General features: G+C 41.1%; 1 protein-coding gene across 1 annotated transcript in view; it reads left to right on the forward strand.

Annotated features, from left to right (window-relative positions):
* Positions 1-18,182, forward strand: part of ltbp1 (latent transforming growth factor beta binding protein 1) — a 248,462-nt gene that overhangs the window by 12,983 nt on the left and 217,297 nt on the right. The window contains exon 2 of the mRNA XM_037681018.1: positions 9,513-9,583. Coding sequence (XP_037536946.1) covers positions 9,513-9,583 — 71 coding nt within the window. The remainder of the gene's footprint in view (positions 1-9,512; positions 9,584-18,182) is intronic.

The raw sequence follows: 18,182 nt of genomic DNA on the forward strand, positions 1-18,182 counted from the left end.
CCATCCATCCATCCATCCATCCATCCATCCATCCATCCATCCATCCATCCATCCATCCATTATCTTCCGCTTATTCTGAAGTTGGGACGCGGGGGAAGCATCTTGAGCAGGGAGGCCCAGACATCTCTTTCCACAGCACCTCTTCCAGGTCTTCTGGGAGGACTTCAAGGCGTTCCCAGGCCAATCAAGAGACGTAGTCTCTCCAAAGTGTCCTGGGTCTTCCCTGGGGTCTCCTCCCAGTCGGACATGCCCAAAGCCCCTCCCTAGGGAAGCGTCCTGGGAGCATCTTACCAGATGCTTGAACCACCTCAACTGGCTCCTCTCGATGTGGAGGAGCAGTGGTTCTACTCTGAGTCTCTCCCGGATAACAACTTCTCACCCTATCTCTAAAGGAGAGTCCAGCTGCCCTGCAGAGGAAACTCATTTCAACTGCCTGTATCCATGATCTCATTCTTTCAGTCACCACCCAGAGTTCATGACCATAGGTGAGGGTAGGAACATAAACTGACCAGTGAACAGAGAGCTTTGTCTTACAGCTCAGCTCTCTCTTCACCACAACAGATCGGTACAGAGTCCACAATACTGCAGATGTTGCACCAATCCATCTGTCAGTCTCTCGCTTCATTCTTCCCTCACTCGTGAACAAAACCCCGAGATACTTGAACTCCTCTATTTGAGGCAGAACTTCACCCTTGACCCAAAAAGAAAAATTCACCCTTTTCCAGTTCAGGACCATGACCTCAAATTTGGAGGTGCTGATTCTCATCCCAGCTGCTTCACACTCGGCTGCGAACTTCTCCAGTGAGAGCTGAAGATCACGGCACTATGATACCAACAGGACCACATTATCTGCAAAGAGCAGAGATGGAATCCTGAGGCCACCGAACCGGAATCCCTCCACCCCGTGGCTGCACCGAGAAATTCTGTCCATAAAAGTTATGAACAGAATCGGTGACAATGGACAGCCCTGGTGGAGTGCAACTCCCACCCCGTAGAGCAGGGGTGTCAAAATCACTTACAAAAGGGCGCCAAAATAAAAACCTTTTTCAAACTAAGGGCCAGTTTTAGAATCTACATTAACTTAAGTTAGATACCAAACATCTTTTCTTGGTTTTAGGTTCCTCAAAAAGAGTTTCATTGTTTTCATTTGATGTTCTCTGATGCACTTTTGACATCATAATCAAAGATTACTGAAAAAATTCACATGAAAAAAGTATTTTATGTTTAAAATATCATCTTGGGGGCCAGATAAGATGTCAATGACGGCCACATTTGGCCCCCGGGCCTTGAATTTGACATATGTGCTGTAGAGGTCTGACTTACTACTGGCAATGCAAACCAAACTCTGGCACTGCTTGTATAGGGACTGAACAGCACGTAACAACGAGCCCCCAATCCCATACTCACGGAGCACCTCCCACAGTGTACCCCGAGGAACACAGTTGAATGCCTTCTCCAAGTCCACAAAACACATGTAGACTGGATGGGCAAACTCCCATGACCCCTCAAGGATGTTAGTGAGGGTAAAGAGCTGATCCAGTGTTCCACAGCCAGGACAGAATCCACATTGTTCCTCCTGGATCTGAGGTTTGACCAACGATCGGACTCACTTCTCCAGTACCCCTGAATAGACCTGACCAGGGAGGCTAAGGAGAGTGATGCCCCTAAAATTGTAGCACACCCTCCGGTCCCCATTTTTGAAGAGGGCAAACATCACCCCACTCTGCCAATCCAGTGGCACTGCCCCCAATGTCCACGCGACATTCCAAAGGTGTGTCAACCAAGACAGCCCCACAACATCCAGAGCCTTAAGGAAATCAGGGTGAATCTCATCCACCCCCAGAGCCCTGCCGCCTCGGAGCTTTTTAACTACCTCGGCGACCGCGGCTGAGTCACCCAGTAAAGGTTAAAAAAATTGTACTTTGTGCATTTTAATTAAAATAATAATAATAAAACTTAGCATTAAACAATTCATGTATATGTTTTAAAATGACAAGTTAAATTGTTAATGTTAATGTTAAGTTAATGTTTCTGTTCAGTGCCCTGAGACGACTTCTGTTGTGACTTGGCGCTATATAAATAAACTGAATTGAATTTAATTGAAATGTGCTCCATGTTAAACAGTGAGTTTGACACAAGCACAGACTGCAGGAAATAAAGGTTGGAAGGACAGAAAAAACACATAGAACTGGTCCAATGTAGTCCATACACTTTATAAAGAAATTCAAACACAGATGTCATTTCTGTTTTATTAGAAAAATGTTCCTCTACTTTAAATACATGAAAGATTCATTCATTCATTTGACCTTTATTTCTACAGGTTAGTCTCACTGAGCCTCGAGGACTTTTAGAAGAGAGACATGATTTTGACAAACAACACAGATGAGGTAAATCATATAAAATGAAAAGTAAATAAAATAAATGGTATTTACAAAAACAGCTACATTTTAAAGCAATGTAGAAAACTAAAAACAAGAACATGTCTTCATTGGGTTTTGCCCTTTTTTTTTTTCATTCAACCTTTATACAGGCTAATCCCACTGAGCATCGGGGACTAATTTACAAGAGAGACCTGAATTTTATGAACTATGAAATGAGCAGATGTTTGAAGCCACTTAGAGAGGTCAAGGTTGAGAGCTTCAGATCTTTTTGTCAGATATTCCAGGAAACAGGAGCGGAGTAGGAGAAGGCCTTTTTGCCTAGTTCAGTCCTCACTGAGGGAACACTGCAGGTAATAATGTCCTGAGAGGGCACGCTGTAACTGCACTCACGCAGAGACATGTAGGAGGAGATGTATGAAGGCAGCAGACCAAGAAGTGATTTAAAGATGAAAATGTACCAGTGAGAGAGTCTGCGTGAAGTTAATGATGTCCAGTTAACCAGTGAATACTGGGTGCAGTGGTGGGTATGATAATCACAGCCAGTTATGAAACTTAGTGCACCATGATAGACAGCATCCAACATCTGCAGGGTTCTTGTAGGAGCGTTCATGTAAATAATGTCACCGTAATCAATGGAGGGAAGGAAGGTCACAGTTACAATGTGTTTCCTAGCATTCAGAGTTAAACAGAACCCAGTTTTCTTTACCAAGTTTTCGACATGAGGTTTAAAAGAGCGATGTGCATCAAGCAAAATACCCAAGTATTTATAAGAATCGACAAAGATGCTTAACATTAGAAAAATAATCTAATTTAAAGTTAGACTGTATATGACTGAACAGCCTGTTTGATATATTTAACAATTATACATTGATTCAATTCAATTCAATTCAGTTTATTTATATAGCGCCAAATCACAACAAAGTTGTCTCAGGGCACTTTACAGGAACATTCACATAAAAGCCAATTAGTAAAGTTCTCTATCTAAGGAATCCAGCAGACAAGATGAATCTTGGCTTCATCACAGTCTCCCGTCCTGAGCAAGCACAGTGGCAACAGTGGAAAGAAAAAACTCCCTTTTAAAATGAAGAAACCTCCAGAAGAACCAGGCTCAGGACAAGCGGCCATCTGCTTTGACCGGCTGGTTGATGTATAAATAAAGTATGGATTGTTACAAAATTATAGTATTGCTTCATTGGGGCTTTTCAGACGTTCTAGTTTGTAACAATTATTTTTTTTTTTGCAGGATTCTGTTTATTCTTATAATAAACTACAATCATCAGCAATTTCTGTAGGTTAAAGCCCTGTTTTTACTATTTAATTTAGTTTTTTTAATTGTACCTACACATGAAAACAACTGCTATTAACAAAACATATTGAATCTAAAATTTCTTTAACTATGGATTTGACTTTTTCCCTGGTGCTCCGGCTGCTAGAATATTCCTGTTTTTTTTTTAACTGCATATATATAAAATCACCAGTGACTGCATTAGCTCATTTAACTGTGTGGGTTCTAAATGTGAATTGTTGTCACTACTCTGTGTGCCTGTAAGTCCAATGGCTTTAGCAGGTGGTACCAGTTGCACTTTATTCAGCGCAGTCTCGGGCCAGGATGAGACAAGGGAAAACAAGCAGCAGGGTAACGCACAGGACCACCAGGCTGTGTGTGGTCCTGCAGTCTTGGCCCAGCTGCTCAATTTGCAGCCAGGGAGGGTTCTGTGGTGTGATAAGTAAATAAAGTACAGCTTGGTATTTCAGTTGCCCTAATTAAGAGCAAATGGCTTTTTATCAAAATCATTACCAGGTTCTACAAACATAAGTGATGAGGAAGTTTGTGCACATGAACTGTGCACTGATGATAACAGACTGGATGGTCCTAATCCTCTTTAGCACGGAGGACGTGCCATCTGTGCTTTCCCCCAAATAGTTCAAATTTTGATGTGAATGACAGTTTTCCACTGTGTCTCAGTCCTTTTTGAGCTGTGGCCCAAAGAAGTCAGCAGTGTTTTCACATATGGCTTCTAACATGACAGAGCTTTAACCAATATTTGTGGACGGCACAGTGAACCGTGTTTACAGAAAGTGATTTGTAGAAGTGTGGCGGCACGTTGGATCAGTTGGTAGAGCTGTTGCCTCTCAGCGAGAAGGTTGCTGGATCAAATCCTGGCCGGAGGCCTTTCTGGGTGGAGTTTGCATTCTCTCCGTGCATGCGTGGGTTTCTCCAGGTACTCCAGTTTCCTCCCACAGACCAAAAACGGGCATGTTAGGCTGATTGGTAACTCTGAATTGTCTCTAGGTGTGTGAGAGAGAGAGTGAATGGTTGTTTGTCTCGTTTGTCTCTATGTGTCTCTGTCCAGGGTGTCCCCCTCCTCTTGCACAATGACTGCTGGACATGGGTAGCAGTGACCCCCACAACCCAAAAAGGAAGAAGCAGGTAAACATAATGGATGGATGGATTTGTAGGTCTTCACGAGTCCAAACAGTGAATTCCATAATAAAATCAAACCTGTTTGCAGGAGATTCAAACGTTTCAGGAATAGGAGGGTGTTTAAAGAAGTAGGGAGCTGATCATCCACTGGGCTTATCCCAATGCCGAGCCCAGTTTCCCATTGGTGGAAAACTGTGATTCCAACTGTGATCTGTAAAAAAGGTGATCAACCAAGGGGGTTCTGGTATCTCTCCCCCAGAAAATTTTGAAATGTAGAACATCAGAAATACATTTTCCTGACATTTGGAACAAAGCTAGGAGAAGAGTTCAAAGTCAGCAGTTTCTGAGATTTGTGAGAATTTTTGGCATTTTGGAAGGACTGGGTGCTTTTTCATTAAATCAGATAATGTTCATTTAGCAAAGACAAGGAACAATCTCCCAAGTCAGTAAACCTGAAGTAAGTAATCTTGTAAAACTGATTTGAATAAAAACATTCAATGGAGATTTAAATGGATTGTTTTGGCATTTTGTTCGGTTGGTAGAATCCACTCAACTGAGAGATGTACCAGATGTTCAAAGAACTACTAAATAAACCACAGAAAAAAACACTAGAAAATAAACCTATATTCAACACAAAACTCAACTGTGGTGCTTTTCTTAGTATGATACTACATTATTTTAGCACAAGATGAGGCCAAGCCCAAAAATGTCTGTATGCTGTTACCATGACGGCCCTGCATCGATCTGTCAACATGACACTTTAAAGTTATGTAAATGTGCAAAAACTAAATTTCAAATATATGTTAAAATCCACTGAGCAGCTGTGCCATGAAGGCCTTGAAAGTGGGCAGGGTAGGAGCAGTGAAGTAAAACTGACTGAGGGGGAAATGAACTGGTGACACAAAATGACCTAAATGATCACTTGTGAAAACAGAAACCAAACTACAAAAAAACAAAAATGAACCATCCATGATCCACGAGAGATCCACGAGGGATCCACGAGGGATCCACGACTAGTTGTAACAATAGACTTTATTTGAGAAATATTTATTTTAGATGTAAAAACAATACAGTAAAAATATTGTAGGCTGTTTAGTTTTTATAAATTTAAATAAAATATTGTCACACAGATGTTGCCATGTTGTTTACACTGCAATGCATTCTGGGTAAATGATGTATACTAGGTCCTGTAGTGCTAGCTCCATCCAGCCAAAACAGCAATGAGTAACGTTACTCCTTTTCAATTTGAACCGGAGCACATTGAAATTGATGTCAGTGTAGAACTCACCAGGGGTAATGAAGAGGAGGAGGACCAAACGGATGAAGAGGAAAGAGTTGGCCGAAGACGTTGTTGTTTTGCGGCCTGTATACATAAATGTGGTCCATTGTTATTGGATAAAATACATCTTCTGACCACTGTACTGCTGCATCTGATGTGCTGACAACAATTTGTGTTTCAGCATTTGTAGTTGAAGACAACTGTAATAAAGATTGTTGTATTATTAATATACATACAACATTGCGGGCAGCACAGTGGTGCAACCAGTAGAGCTGCTGCCTCTCAGCAAGCAGGTCCTTGGTTCAAATCCTGGTCCAGGGGCCTTTCTGGGTGGAGTTTGCATGTTCTCTCCGTGCATTCGTGGGTGTTCTCTGGATACTCCAGTTTCCTCCCACAGACCAAAAACATGCATGTTAGGCTGATTGGTAACTCTAAATTGTCTCTAGGTGTGAGAGAGAGTGAATGGTTGTTTGTCTCGTTTGTCTCCATGTGTCCCTGTGATGGACTTGCAACCCGTTCAGGGTGTCCCCCGCCCCTTGCACATTGATTACTGGACATGGGCACCGGCGACCCCCTGACCCAAAATGGAAGAAGCGGGTAAACAATAATGGATAGATACAACATTGCTATCGTAAAATTGTGAAATAATATTAACAATAATAATAAATTAAACATAAAGCTGAAGTTGGCTTCTGATTGTGGTTTCCTATTCAGGAAATGGCTAAAGGGTGATTCCACATAATTTTTCACTACCATGAGCGTCTTTAATCTGTTCTAGTTTAAAGACTAAAATATTTAACCTGGAATAGATTATTATACACTCAACATCCATCCATCGATACATCCATCCATTTTCTTCCTGTAAGGATGTTAGTTTTCTGTGGCCCGGTGTGTCTGTTTCCCTCGTGCTCCTCATTAGTTCCATTGTTGCCACCTGTGTCTCGTCCCAGCTGTTTGTTATCATGTCTCGTTTTCTCCTTGTATTTAAGTCACCCTATTCTGTCTTGTCCTTTGTCGGGTCGTCTTCGTTGGGTGTGCTTCCTTGAGTCTCCTGAGTCTCTCCTTTTTACTGGTTCCTCGAGTTCCTCGTGTCTCCTGAGTTCCCCGTGCCTCCCTCCTTGTTTATGTAAGTTTTGCTGCCCCGTCAGCATATTTATTTTGTACTTTTTATTTATCATTAAAAACCTATTTTTGTATATCTGCCGAGTTGAGTCCCTGTTCTGCACTCTGGGTTCGCTCCGACCACAAATCCTAACACTTCCGCTTATCCGGGGTCGGGTAGCGGGGGTAGCAGCCTAAGTAGGGAGGCCCGGACTTCCCTCTCCCCAGCCACTTGGGCCAGTTCCTCCGGGGGTATCCCGAGGCGTTCCCAGGCCAGCCGAGAAACATAGTCCCTCCAGCATGTCCTGGGTCTTCCTCTGGGTCTCCTCCCAGTGGGACGTGCCCCGAACACCTCACCAGGGAGGCGTCCAGGAGGCATCCTAAACAGATGTCCGAGCCACCTCAACATAATAAAACTTGAGTAGAACTCGAGTACTTGATGATGTCATAGGATCTAAAGATACAAAAATAAACAAATAAATAAAACCGCAAAAAAGGTCATTATTTACAAAAAAGACCAACAAAACATTGGGAGCATATATTGTGCTCCTACCATTTATCATACAGCAAATCAAGTCACAGGAAAAACAAAACTATTAGTTATTATTATTAAACTGCAAAATTGAAAGAGACAGGCGGGATGTCAAAAACGAAACTAAAAACAACAGGGCGGTCGACCACCCCACTCCACCGCCAGCTGTGGTGCACATTAGGTTTAGTTTTAGAGATTAATATGTTTATAGGTTTTTTATAGGCTTAGAGATGAATATTTTTTGCTTTTAATTTGTGAAACAAGGTCAGAGAAAGCTGGTTCTGGTTCGGTCATTGGACCCGGTGTTACACCATATTCTATGACCTGCAACAGTGCATGCAACACCACCCCCTACGGTCACAATATACGGTGGTCACAGAATATTGTGTAACACTGGTTCACAACGAGCTCAAACAGTCAGGAAGTTGATTTATTTTCTGTTTCCTTACGGTAGTTGAACCTGAAGATTCATCTTTAGTGAAATATTTCCAGACTATTGATGCATTTCTACCTGTTTGCCAAGACTGGGCCTGCTCCACTCCATCCATCTGCTTGGAGGAATCTATTTTGTAACCCGCGCCCGGTGTGGATCACGTGACACGTGATGCAATGGCGTAACGGCAACGTAATGACGTCAACACGAATACTCGACGTGAAATTAAAAAACTCGATAGATGTCCTAGGAATCGACGTGTAGATTACTCGAGTAGTCTGTTAAAGCCCTAGAAAGGACAACCTGTCAGTTCCTTCAAAGTCTTCTGGAGAGAAGTGCTGAGAGCACAAATGTGGGTCCTTCATAAGTTTCATTCTTTTGACGGCTTTTTCTCTTTTCTTTTTTTTTCATGTGGGAAGTGGTGCACACTCACCTCACTATGTATGCCTTTTACTGTTTTGAAATTACAGCCAACAGTGACGCAGTGTGTCATTATCTAAATTTATAATTGCAATATCATAAAAACAACTTGGGTAATGTTAGCCTTCCTGTATTTACTCTGTCGATTCCAGCACAGAACGGGCCTAACTGTGTCATTAACCCAGCATGCATTGTGCAGGTGAAAAAATGGCGGCCTCCATGGGTGAAAAATATAACAAAAGATTTAACATTTTTGAAGTAATTATGAGTTTTTACATATCACAAACAGCAACTTTTAAGTTAATAGGAAAAATACAACATATTTAGGCCAACATGTTCAACTAATCATGATTCCCTTTAAAACTGAACAGACACATATCATGACACTAACCAGTTGCCAATTAACCTAATTAGCTGCAAAATCCTCCTCCAGCTGTTTATTTGCACCACTTACTTTTGCTGCCTTTTATTGCCCTAGTCATGTTTTTTTTTTTTAGAATTTTTGCTGTCATAAAAACAAACAAATAAAACCTCCTTATTTTATTACTTTTTTATAGCTTATTAATAATAATATTGGATTCTGTTTTTAATTTACATTTTATTCAATGGCCCAGTGTTTTTGGAACTGGGTTGTACATAGGTCAGAAATATACTTTTGTTTAAGCTGTAAAACACTATCTGTAAAAATTCTGCATCTAATTTCTGCACCAAATGTAGCAAGAATGCAGCTTTATTATTATAAAACACATTGTTTACATGTGCATGGGAACGTCTGTGGCTTTAATAAAAAATGCATTTCAGTTCTTCATATTGGTGGTATGAGTAGGAGACAGAAATGATGCCCAACAGAGAGTCCTCCATCAGTCAGGTGGTGCTGGGCGATGAGTCTGTTCCTGTATCAGTTTCATCATTTCTTCTACCTCTGCTTGTTTTGTGTTCAGGGTGAATGTCTGCGGAGGGCAGTGCTGTCATGGATGGAGCGCAACTCCAGGATCGCAGCGATGCACAAAACGTAAGTCTACACTGAGTCCTGCTCAGCTCAACAGCATCTCTGTATAAACACACTTTTCCAGTATCTTGTAAACACTTGTTCCCCAGCATAGCATCCAGTTGATTTTATTGTCAGTATCTAACTTAAAGACTTGCTGCTCCTCTCTTAAACACAGTGCACCACCTCTGTTAGTTTAATGTGAGTTCTTGTGTCAAAACAAGATGTTCTTGTAAAGTAACTCAACTTCTAGATAAGTCTTAGGCCCAGTTTACATTTTATAAGTGAAACTGGAACAATTCTGATACATTTCAGCCGTTCGTCTACAAGACAACAGCAGTCAGATTTTTTTACATCAAAACATTATAAATCCAGGTGTCAAAGTGGACGGTTTTCAAATCCCTGGCATTTGTTCACAGAAACAGCAATTTATCTGAAATCGGAAGTGTTTGCTATGCGCACCACAGTTGCAGTCAGTGGTTCTGCACATGTTTGAGAAGATCAACAGGAACAAAGGCAAAGTGCTGTTTGTGCTACTCACTCTTTTAAATTTATTAGAGCTGCTTGACATGAAATGTAAATGCAGAAAATCCTATTTTCACCTGTGAAAACCAGTTTAATTAAAGACCTATCCTATTCCTTAAAGGAATGCATATCGCCATCTCCATTCATGCCAGAGTTTTAGACTAAGACCATCTTATAAAAGGTGTAGTTGTAACTGTTTGGGTCAAACCTTGTGAAGCACATTCTCATGCGATGTACGACGTCAGTCTCAAAGTTTGTATGACTCTTAGCATGTCAAATTTCAGCTCTAAATCTGTAAAACGGACAGAAATATTGGAATTTGTGTGTTTTCTAAGACCAGTTGGCTGTGGATTTATATTCAATACCGTTGCTGTAATAAGGCAACTGTTGTTTTAGGTACCTCCAGTGATTATTTCCTGAAAGTTTCAGTAACATTCTTCATTCTTCTAGTGGTTCATGAGGTATTTTCCTACTAGACAGACACGTTTGACTCAAAACTGTTAAAGGCAAATTTTTCTAAGTATTTTTTGTGCATTCTGTTAGCACTTAGGATATGTGTTGAAGACCAGTCTCAACTATCACCATGCCCCCCCCCCCCCCCACACACACACACAGGTTTGTTTTGCTATCTTTATGGGAACTTTGCATTGACTTCCATTCATTTTTCATTCATTTCTATAGCCTAACCCTGACCTTTACCCTAAATCTAACCCTTACCAGTACATACCTAACCCTAAACCTAACACATCCTCAATTCACACCTTAGTCCAAAACCTAACCCCTAACCCACCAACAGCACTTCTTCTTATGGGGCCTGGGCTTTGGGCCCCATGAGGAGCAGTTGGTCCACACAAATGTAGTATAAGTTAGAAAAATGGGCCTTACAAAGTAACATGAACAAAGACACACACACACGCATACACCCACACACACACACACAGGCAAGAACATTATCGCGCTCCATTCACCCTCTGGCTGTGAGTGATAATTTTCAAGTAAAACACATTTTTATCATGTCCCCTTTGTGATTTTGGAATATTTTCTACATGTTCATGCAACCACATGTGAAAAACACCCAAAAGTTATGAGTTTTTTTCTTTAAGGGAAGAGATGGTGCCCCCAGGTGAAGGATAAGATGACATTTTCCTGGAGTTTGTGTTTTTGTATAGTAAATAAACCCTCACACGTTTAATGACTTTTTAATAATTTTCAATACAGAAAAGAGATTCTCTGCTGCTTCTATCAGTCGCTATGTTTTATACAACTACAGCGCATCTGGGATTGAATTAAACAATTTAGACAATAAAAATTGGCGCTGACTTAGCTTCTCTTTTCCGTACCGTTGATCTGATGTATCAGAACCATTTCACACAAAGCTTAAATGGGAGAGAGCTCACATATTTAAATACTGGAAATAAATAAATCTATCACACCTAATTCTTTTAAAACATATGAACCAGCATCAGCAGAAACAACCTATTTTCACATAATGTTCCTATTGACAGTAAATCAGTGCACAAGAAACAACACACACTTAATCTTTGTGACATTTCTCCACCTCCACTCTCATTTACACATGAAAATACAGAGGTCGTTCTTTGCACTGAATGATGTTTGGACTGAGACTCTGCGTCCTCTTGTTGGTCTTACTGTGGAAGATGAATGTATCTCTGAGGTGTTTTTAAACAGAAAGCATTACTCAGCCTTTGGCTTAGTTGTGTCATACGCTCTATCAGGATTTTCTTTTTGCTTTAGTCATTTTTCTGCAGACAAACCAACACTAACTTAGTGTCTAAGCTCACACAGTTGTACATTTCCACATCTAATTTAGGTAATCTCAGGAGCTTAACAGCATTTAATAACTTATGTAATGGGGGAATGCAAATCCCTGCATGGATGTACCCCGCCCCTCGCACAGTGATTGCTGGACATGGGCACCAGCGACCCCCGTGACCCAAAATGTAATAAACGGGTAAAGATAATGGATGGATGGATGGATGGAAACAATTATGAAATATATCACTGATTATATACCAGATACATATGCCCTATACCAGGTGAGATATATTGATTTTATACCAAGTGTTCTAAGACTTTTTAGTGCCACATCTGCCATCTCCTTATTTTTCTTTCAGCTGCTCCCTTTTCAGAGTTTGCCACATCGAGTCATCCTCTTCCATCTCACTCTGTTCCCCATCCTCACTCCAACTACCTCCATGTCCTCTCTAACTGCATCCATATATCTCCTTGTTGTCTTTTTCCTGGCAGCTGCATTTCTAACATCCTTCTACCAGTATACCCACTGTCCTTCCTCTGGACATGTCCAAACCACTGTCCCTCCTCTGGACATGTCCAAACCATATCAGTCTGGCCTCTCTAACTTCATCTCCCAGTTGTTCAACCTGTGCTGTACCTCTGATGATTTCATTCCTAATCTTATCCATCCTTGTCACTCCTAAAGAGAACCTCAACATCTTCATTTCTGCCACTTCCAGTTCTGTCTCCTGTCTTTTTGTCCATGTGTCTGTCTCCAGACCATACAACAAAGCTGGTCTCACCACTGTCTTGTAAACTTTTCCTTTGACATTTGCTGACACCCTTTTGGCACAAAACACTCATGAAACTTTTCTCCATCCACTCCATCCTACCTGGACTCTCTTTTTCACCTCTTTACCACAATTCCCACTTTCCTGGATAGTGAACCCCAAGTACCGGTACCTGAAGTCCTGCACCTTTGTGATCACTGCTCCTTGTAGCCTCGCTGTTCCACCAGCCTCCCTCTCATTCACAGACATGTACTCTGTCTTACTACGGCTGACTTTCATTCCCCTTCTTTCAAGTGCATACCTCCACCTCTCCAAGTTCTGTTCCCTGTTCTCATCACAGCTCACAATGTCATCTGCAAACATCATAGTCCACGGGGATTCCTGCCTGACCTCATCGGTTAGTCGGTCCATCACCAGAGCAAACAAGAAGGGGCTCAGAGCAGATCCTTGTTGCACTCCCACCTCCACCTTGAAGTTATCTGTCACTCCTACAGCACATCTCACCACTGTCCTGCTGTCCTCATACATGTCTTGTACCAGTCCAACATACTTTTTGCTACTCCACAGCAAAAGAACAATTCCACCAAACCACCTCTTGACTCGACAACAATAAAAACAAAAGGAGTCAAGTTTAACTGTAAGAATATTAACAATAACCTCAAATTGTACAAATGTTTTAGTTTATTTACTAAAATGTTGTCAGTTAAAAAAAAAAAGTGTACTAAATTTTGTCTCTCAGTGCCTCCTTTACAGAGTCAATCAAATAACTGTGCCTAGTAAAAACTTGGTGGACAATTAAAAAAAAAAACATCAGCCTCTGGTCAACAAATTAACTGAATTTTAAACTATAACAATAAATTGAAAGAAAACTAACAAATCTATGAGAGCTCAATATTATGACTATTAAAAGCTGCAATGGATCTGTTTCACTGTATAACCTTTACAAAAACAACAGTTCCAAAATGAAAAACTATTTCACGTATTTGGCAAAAAATATTCTGTGCTGTCTGCTTTCATTTCATCATATTATTAGTGTTTTTAACAGTATTCTTCAAAAATGTTTTCCGATTGTAATAATCATCAAGTTTTCTTTATAAAATCTCAACTGGGTTATTAACATAGCTGGAGAGTAGTTTCAATGTTAATAATTTATAAACTTCATACTGTCAGCTAGGATTTTTCAGACACAAACATAATTGCTCTTCACTCTATAGTCCCAACAGCAAAATGTTTCTCCTCATATTTCTTCTTTTTGGATTTTGGCAAATGATCAGAGTTACCTTCACCCTCTCAGTCTTTTGTTGGATACTTACACGCTGCCGTTGAGCACTGAGTATTAGAGTTATTCCACCATTTGAAGTGCTGTGTTAGCCATCACATGTCCAGAGGAGGGATTCAATTCATCCATCCATCCATCCATTATCTTTACCCGTTTATTGCATTTTGGGTCACGGGGGTCGCCGGTGCCCATGTCCAGCAATCACTGTGCGAGGGGCGGGGTACACCCTGGACGGGTCGCAAGTCCATCACAGGGACACATAGAGACAAATGAGACAAACAACCATTCACTCTCTCACTCACACCTAGGGACAATTTTAGAGTTACCAATCAGCCTAACATGCATGTTTTTGGTCTGTGGGAGGAAACCGGAGTACCCGGAGAAAACTCACGCATGCACGGAGAGAACATGCAAACTCCACCCAGAAAGGCCCCTGGACCGGGATTTGAACTAAGGACCTGCTCGCTGAGAGGCAGCAGCTCTACCAGTTGCACCACCGTGCTGCCGGATTCAATTCAATTAAATTCAATTCAGTTTATTTATATAGCACCAAACCACAACAAAGTTGTCTCAGGGTACTTTACAGGAACATTCACATAAAAGCCAATTCGTAAAGTTCTCTATCTAAGGAATCCAGCAGACAAGTTGAATCTTGGCTTCGTTACAGTCTCCCATCCTGAGCAAGCACAGTGGCAACAGTGGAAAGGAAAACTCCCTTTTAAAAGAGAGGAGTCTGATAACTGAAAGATCTGCCTCCCATTCTGTTTTTGTAAACTCTAGGAACCACAAGTAAACCTGCAGCCTAAAGCGAAGTGCTCTGTTAGGAAAATATGAAACAATAAGATCTGTAATATAAGATGGAGCCAGGTTGTTGAGTGCTTTGTAGGCTCTTGAGGGACATTGGTTTGGACATGTCCAGAGGAGGGACAGTGGGTATATTGGTAGAAGGATGTTAGAAATGCAGCTGCCAGGAAAAAGACAAAGAGGAGATATATGGATGCAGTTAGAGAGGACATGGAGGTAGTTGGAGTGAGGACAGAGGATGCAGAGGACAGAGTGAGATGGAGGAGGACTTGCTGTGGTGACCCTGAAGAGGGAAAAGCTGAAAGAAGAAGAAGCTTTTGATTTTTAACAAAACTTTATTTACACAATAAGTTAACACAACAGTGTTAAAAAAGGTGATCAGGACAAGGTTAAAATAAAATATTTACATGAGGAGCTTCTTGTATTGTAGTTCTCCGTGATCAGAAATGGTGCATAACACCTTCTTAAATCCTCACAGTTTCACAAAATTATCCAATTGTCCAGTGCCTCTGTGGAAGCAAAACTCCATCGCTAGTCTGGCCTTGACGCTGCACTTCCACAGAGCCATGTTACCAAGTTGGGGTCCAGCCTGCAGTCTGTCCCTGCGAGACAAGTAAACAGCCATTTTTGCTTCAGCTACTAAAAAGTTTAAAGTTTGGGATTTAAACTTTGTGGCTTTGCTGTAATGTACTCCATTAATACAAACAGATTTGGTGAAACCTGTCAAAAAGGCTAAACATCCTCGTCATTAGATTAAACAGAGCTGTCAGCCGTACACAGTCTGTAAAAACACGAAAACACTCTCAGACAAACTGCAAAAAGGACACTTATTTAAAACCTCAGGACTGATGACCGACAAAAGAAGAAGAAGAAGAAGAAGAATTAGCCATCACATCAGATGATTCACTCAGATTCAACAGTTTTTGCCAAACAGCCTGTATCAATTTGAAAAGTCTTCTCTGATTTAAGGTGGCACAAATTTGTCTCCATTAAAAACAAACTCTGGTCTCTGCTGGTCATCACGTCTACCTGAGCCATGTGCCGGCTGACCACTGCACCAGCCGTTTAGGTGTTATGGAAATTGTGTAACACAAAAACAACTAAGAGTTGCAACTTTAAATTTAAAGTAAAGCCTAGTACTCCACTTTTTTACCATTTCTAATTGATCTAGCTAATAAATTACATTCTTAAGAACTTCTTCACACCTTTCATACAAACAAATGACTGAAGAAAGTTTATTTTGGCTCTGAACACAGAACCACGTGAGCACTATTCATAATGTGTTCATTCACTTTAATCACTTTGTTGCACACAAACCTGACTGTATTTTTAACCTGCAGATGGTAGATGGTGCCTGAGTTTTGATAATCAACACAGTCACATTTTCTGGAACAGAACACAGAAAACCATCCCCTATTTGTCCAGCTGTTTGCAGCAAACCTAGCTATTTTTGCCATTCAAAGTCGTAACCAAATGTTATTAATGGCTGTCATTCAGGAATGTTCCTCCCTGACCCCAATAAATATGTCAGGAATGGACTCAGATGTATGTTGGACATTCACATTCATCCTAAGCCATTTATTTTGTTTCCCTCTTTATTCTGGCAGCAGTGGACAGCATGTGATTCAGATAGACAAAACTCATCTAATTCAGGAGCTGATCAGCCGACATTCCATTGACTTCTCCAGACTGGAGGGAGTCTAGTGGCGTCAGATTATTGACTCTTGGGGAAGAATAGCGCTTTGTCAAATTGGCCTAAAGTGAACATATTATGGTCATTCTGCAGACAAAATAGCTATCTAGCTCTGTAAGTGGAACTGCTTTGTTCAGTAAGAAACTAATGTACGGACTACAGCCTGCTTAGGATTGAAATATACAATATGTGTTTGTAATCCTGTCTTGGTTAAGAAACATTTTAGTTTCAAAGGAGTTGAGCTCTGTATGTAAGTATGTGTTTGGATAATTTTCAGCTACTATCACGATCGGCTACTACCACACTAAATATTAGCTCACATTTTGGTGAAATGACCAGATTATAGACATTTTTTATCAGCCACCTCCATGAAAATTGAGCAATCATATATTTTTCTGTGTGTGTGTTTGTGTTTGTGTTTGTTTGCAGACTTTTTTTTTCATTCACCCTTTATTGACACAGGTATTCTTCTCATTGAGTCACGAGAACTCATTTTCAAGAGAGACCTGTTTAGGGAGCAGATGGTGGGAGTCAAGGGCCTTGCTCAGGGGTCCAGAGTGGGGCAAATGAGGGTGGAGGCAGGTGTGGGTGTTTCACCTTTTCCACACACAATTTGATGTTGACGGTACCGGGAGTTGAACGTGCGACTTTCCGATCACAGACCCATCTTCTCTAACCTCTGTGCCACCACTTCCCAAAATATCTCATGAACAGTGAACTGATTTTCATGAAACTATTGGATATACGTCTACAACTGATTTATTTTTTGAGTCAAGTTAATTTGAGACTGCCACCACAGCTAATTGACCTTAGAAAAACAAGATAAGCTCTAACTCTTTAAAAGGCCACCATTGGTTACCCCCTTTGGCTTTGCCATTGCGCCTGGTGGTGGATAAAGTTGCTCCTTTCACTCTCCAGGATCTGTCCCTCTGCACTGCCACCTACAAGAAATAAAAAGCCTCCTTCTCTTCTTAGACACTGTGTAACTCTTACCCACTTGAATATATTGCACCAAAAACATTAAGGTTCATGCACTTCCTGTTCAATATCAGTCCAGACAAACACTTGTCTCGAAAATGATGGGGGGACCTTGGCGTACTGCAGGTTTAAACTATTGTCCCAAAGGAGCCACTTCACTCACAGCTTAAAGACGAGCAATGTCTTTTTCATAAATGAGCTATTCTACAATCTCATTGATTTATTTGAAAACACTGTTTCCACATTATCAAAATGAGATTTCCTTTTCATTTAATCCAGGTTCTTATGCTGATTTGATCAATGCATAAAAGAAGGACATTGTTATAAAGACAGTGCCTTTTTAGTGGACATTGTTTTGTACCACCTAATTGCATTTGTCTAACTCTGTTCCCCGGGCGACACAGTTGGTAGAGCTGCCGCCTTTCAGCAAGAAGGTCACTAGATCAAATCCTGGCCGGGGGTCCTTTCTGGGTGGAGTTTACATGTTCTCTCGGTGCACGTATGGGTTTTCTCCAGGTACTCCAGCTTCCTCCCACAGACTGAAAACATTTATGTTAGACTGATTGGTAACTCTAAATTGTCCCTAGGTGTGAGTGAGAGAGTGAATGGTTGTTTGTCTCATTTGTCTCTATGTGTTCCTGTGATGGACTGGAGACCTGTCCAGGGTGTACTCCGCCTCTTGTACAGTGACTGCTGGACATGTGCACCAGTGACCCACGTGACCAGAGAAGGAAGAAGCGGGTAAAAGATAATGGATGGATGGATGGATGGATGGATGGATGGATGGATGGATGGATG

Source organism: Nematolebias whitei, chromosome 1, assembly GCF_014905685.2.
Source record: "Nematolebias whitei isolate Nwh7 chromosome 1, NemWhi1, whole genome shotgun sequence".
NCBI lineage: Eukaryota > Metazoa > Chordata > Actinopteri > Cyprinodontiformes > Rivulidae > Nematolebias > Nematolebias whitei.